We start from the raw sequence: 5,000 nt of genomic DNA, 5'->3' as shown, positions 1-5,000 counted from the left end.
CGTCCCTTCTGTACATCGTGAGAAAACTCATTGCTTGTGCTTGCGTATTGCTTGTGCGCTTCCAAGAATTTGCTGAAATGGTATATCTCGAATTCCAGTGTGGTTTCCGTGCTGGACACTCCACTGTATATATGATATTCTCCCTTTGTCAGCTTTAGGAGAAATACATAGAGCAAGACAAACCCTTCATTGACCTGGCCAAAACATTCGATCTTTTCTCCAGAGACTGCCTGTTCAAGATTGTCCCATGAACCTTCACAGCATCAAGTCATTACCAAGACGACATGAAGTCTACCATTCAATATGAGGGTGCCCTGACTGAACCATTCGACATCAAAAGTGGAGTGAAGCAAGGCTGTATACTTACTCCCACCCTCTTTAGGATTCTCTTCTCCATGTTGCTGAGACTTGCCTTCGGGGAATCAGACAAAGGAACTTACCTCCACACAAGATCTGATGGACGACTGTTCAGCTTAACGAGACTGGGACATAAAACCAAAGTGTTCAAAGTCACCATTAGAGACCAGCTTTTTGTTGGTGATGTGGCCATTATCCCGCACACAGAAGAGCATTTCCAAAGTCTCGTGAACAGCTTCTCACAAGCTTACAAAGACTTCGGATTCACAATCAGCTTTAAAAAAACAAATGCACTGAGTCAAAGCATGGACATTCCACCTGTCATCTCCATCGACAATCAGGAGTTGGATGTGATCCACCAACTTACTTACCTTGGATCTACCATTTATGTCAACTTTTATATCGACAGTAAAATCAACCAACGCACTGGTAAGGCTGCTACAACCCTTGGCAGACTCACTATCAATGCAGTTATCAATGCAAGAAAGATGGCAGTCTACAATGCCTATGTCATCAGAATTCTCCTATATGAGACCTAGACCACCTATGCCAGATAATGCAAACTGGACAATTTTCACGTACAGTCTTCGTTGCTTCCTCGGCATTAAGTGGAGCGACAAGATCACCAACTCAGAGGCCCTCTCATCCGCTGGCCTCTCCAAAGGACATCACATATGGCGAACCCATTTCTGATAAGAGGCCTGTTGGACGTTGTTTGAAACTCCGATAGAAAATATGTGCAATAGACATGAAGTTTTCCAGTATCGACACCGAGTGGTTAGATTGGCACAACAGCGTCCGACAACACCTTTATAGAGGCGAGGAACGCATCCTGGCCAATATATATATATATATAATAAAAATAATAAAATATATATTAACGTATATATTTATATATATATAATATAATATATATATATATATATATATATATATATATATATATATATATATATATATATATATATACACACATAATTATGTATAGTTAATTCTGAGATTAATGTCAGTGTCCACGTCTCGCCCAGTGCAAGCGTTCCACTAATTATGCAGGAATATTTATCGGCATGATTAAAACATACGTTGATATATGTATATATATATATATATATATATATATATATATATATATATATATATATGTTTATACATATATATATATGTTTATACATATAGACTTTTTTTTCTTTGAGTGGTGCATTATTGTAATTTATTAATAATAATTATCATTTTATATATGCATATATAATGTACCAGGATTCAGGAATTTGATATAAAAGGGATTAATATATATATATATATATATATATATATATATATATATATATATATATATATATATATACATATATATACACACACACACTTATATAATTAATGCTGAAATAAATGTCAATGCCTTGGTCTCGGCCATTGCAAACCTTCCTCTCATTATCCCGGAATATTTATCGGAATGAATAAAACATATCTCAGGGTAGGAACAAATTGCCAAACACCTGTGAGCAGGAAATGTTGAAAGAGGATCGTTCTTTACACACGCATTAAATTCATTCCTCCTTCGCCCTCTCCCTTCTCTCCTTTCCACTCCTTATCCCTCTCCTCCTCCTCCTTATTCTTCCTCTTCTCCCCTCTTCTTCATCTCTTTTATCTCCTTCCCCTTGTCCCATAACCTCCCCTCCCCCTCCTCCCCCCTACGTGTCAACAGCTGATCGCATTAGCTTTTCATCTTGCGTGTTATTTTGCCAAAATTTTCCGTGGGTGTTTAGCTTGCTTATGAGAGTGAAAATGTAGAGTAAAATTAAGTGTGTTGTTATTGTTGTTATTGTTATTGTTGTCTTTATTATTGATGTTACTGTTATTTTTGTTATTGTTATTTTTGTTGTTGTTGTTATCTTTATTATTGTTGTTGCTATTGTTATTTTTGTTGTTATTGTTATTTGTGTTGTTATTGTTGTCTTTATTATTGTTCTTAGTGTTATTTTATCGTTGTTATTGTTATTTTTATTGTTATTAGTATTGTTATTGTTGTCTTTATTATTGTTGTTGTTATCATTATTTACAAACATCCTAAGCGAGCGCTCTTCTATGACATGTAGGCATTTACGAAAGATAAATTTTTCCGTGACTTTATGCCTTTTCAAAATTCCTCTTTGATCATTGAATTGTAAAGTAAATATTACAGAGTATAGTTCAAAATAGTTCGCTTATCATTATTCTGTTTTAATAATATAATTTTTTTTCCCCATTTTCTTGTTTCCTGCTTTTACTTGTGTTATATCCGTCATGATAGTTCTTATTATTATCATAATTACTGGCAGTGTTTCATTATCATTATCATTGTTATTATTGTTATTTATTTTCATCAATATTATTATCATTGTCATTGTTATTAGCGTTATTTTTATTCTCAATATTATTATCATTATTATCAATATTGGCATCATTATCTTTGTTATTACTGTATTTTTTATCATCAATATTGTCATCATTATCATTGTTATTTTTATTATCAATATTGTTATAAATATCATCGTTATTACTGTTACTTTTCTTTTCAGTATTGTTATCATTATCATCAATATTGTTATCATTATCATTGTTGTTACTGTTATTTCTATTATCAATATTGTCATTAATATCATTGTTATTACTGTTATTACTTTTATGATCAATATTGTTATCATTATCATCAATTTTATTTGAATTATCTTTGTTTTTATTTCTATTACCGTATCATTATTATTATTATTAGTAGTAGCATTGATATCATCATTATCATTAATGTTATTATCATTATTATCATTATTTTCATTATCATGATTATAATAATAACAATAATAATAATAATAATGATGATAATGATACTTTTGAAATTATTCATCATCGTAGAGTGTCTCCTGACAGGTAGACTTGTGGAATCAGAATGAATTTATCAGACTAAAATTTGGCTTGTATTTCGCCCTCAGCGCGGGGCTACGAACTTTTTATTATTATTATTATTATTATTATTATTTTAGCTTAGCATCACTGATATCCGTTTTGGCAATTTTTCAATTTGCTTTTTTTATTTTTTTTTAAATTTTATCTTCTTCTTCTTCTTCTTCTTTTTTTTTTTTTTTTTTTTTTTAGCTTAGCACCATTGAGATCCGTTTTGGCAATTGTTCAATTTGCTTTTTTTATCATTATTATTATTATTTTTTTATTTATTATTACTTTTTTTTTTTAGCTTAGCACCGTTGAGATCCGTTTTGGCAATTGTTCAATTTGCTTGAGAAGAAATTATTTCGTGAGAAATGAGGAAAAGAAAAACAATTTGAGGAAGATGAAGTAATATTTGAGATTAATTGTTGGTGTTAAAAAAATGATCGTCGAATTATACCTTTCTATTTACTTCAAATAATAAGGTTGCTTCTTGTGATTATATCATATCTCCTGTTTATTTCCTAGATCTTCAGTAAAGATTATTAGATTAAAAAAAAAATGTTATATGTTACGTAAAGACCAGGGCCGTTCCTGAGTCGCAACGACACATCAACGGAACAATCTAATTAACACAAGTAACAAAATGGACGTTGCTCAGTTCAACATTGACTTAGACTCCGAGTTGCAAGTTATCCAGTTAGGTACCTTTTGTTTGAGAGCAATGCTTTCATGAATAAAAAAAGGGGAAAGTGGGTGAGTGAGAAGGCAAACAGACGTTTCGGAAAAGGGGAAAACGAAGGAAGAAATTGAACCAGGCTCAGTAATCAAACGGGTGTTCCCCCCCTCCCCCCCCCTCCTCAAGGAAAATGTAGGCTGGGGCTTGAGGAAAGGAGACCCAAAAGATACAAAAACCAGAAGCAGAGAAACCCCCTTTTTTCTATCTTTCGCAGAGGAAACCCCCCTTTTTTTTTGCTCTTTCTTTTTGTCTTCATCTTCATCATCATCATCTTCTTCTTCTTAGTCTTCCTTCCCCTTACACTTCGCTGTACTCCAACCTGAATCCCTTCGTGGGGACCCTCCCCGCAAAGAAGATCCTGATAAGATTCGAATTGGATTCCACAGGAGCTGGAAGCCTCCTCCCTCTCAGGTAGATCACGCTGCCGGGGCTGTAGTACGGGTCGCTGGTCGGATTCACAGCAAGGTAGTTGAAGAACCGGATTTTCATGAGGGTGAAAACCAGCCTGACCTTCTTTCCTTCCGATGCCTGAGGTCGAGAGGGAGGTAGAAGTTGTCTTAGTATTGGGGTGATAATTAAGTGTGTGTGTGTGTGTGTGTGTGTGTGTGTGTGTGTGTGTATGTGATTAGATGGATTGTGGTTAAGGTTTTGGGGTTATTGTGTGGGAGTTATGTGGTGGTGTACAATTGCTGATTAAAAAAAGGGGCTGTAAGATATTATAGGGATATGATCATATGGTAATTTAGTGATTAAGAACTGCAAGGAGGCTTATGGTATTAAAAATTTGGATATCACCATTTTAGAATTATATCAAAATGTGATTTGCTAAACTGATCAGCCAGTGATCATGATTTTTAAATGATTATAAGAGGAGACATATCAATTAGTATTTATGGTATTGAAAGCTGTGATCTTTGTAATTAATTATTCGGAGATTATAATTTTAAGATTATTAGATGGTAGATATGTTATTTGTATAGAACAA

General features: G+C 33.5%; 1 protein-coding gene across 3 annotated transcripts in view; it reads right to left on the bottom strand.

Moving 5' to 3' along the window:
* Positions 1 to 3,669: 3,669 nt before the first annotated feature.
* The window catches only part of LOC122255994 (uncharacterized), a 16,794-nt gene continuing 15,463 nt past the window's right edge, over positions 3,670 to 5,000 (bottom strand). For all 3 annotated transcript variants that reach the window (XM_086542052.1, XM_086542053.1, XM_086542054.1), the window contains one exon: positions 3,670 to 4,543. In XM_086542052.1, coding sequence (XP_086398178.1) covers positions 4,313 to 4,543 — 231 coding nt within the window. In that variant the 3' untranslated portion in view covers positions 3,670 to 4,312. The remainder of the gene's footprint in view (positions 4,544 to 5,000) is intronic.

This window comes from Penaeus japonicus, unplaced genomic scaffold (assembly GCF_977035675.1).
Source record: "Penaeus japonicus unplaced genomic scaffold, GWHDUDI00000001_assembly GWHDUDI00000011, whole genome shotgun sequence".
Taxonomy (NCBI): Eukaryota; Metazoa; Arthropoda; class Malacostraca; order Decapoda; family Penaeidae; genus Penaeus; species Penaeus japonicus.
This window is presented reverse-complemented; position numbering and strand designations above follow the sequence as displayed.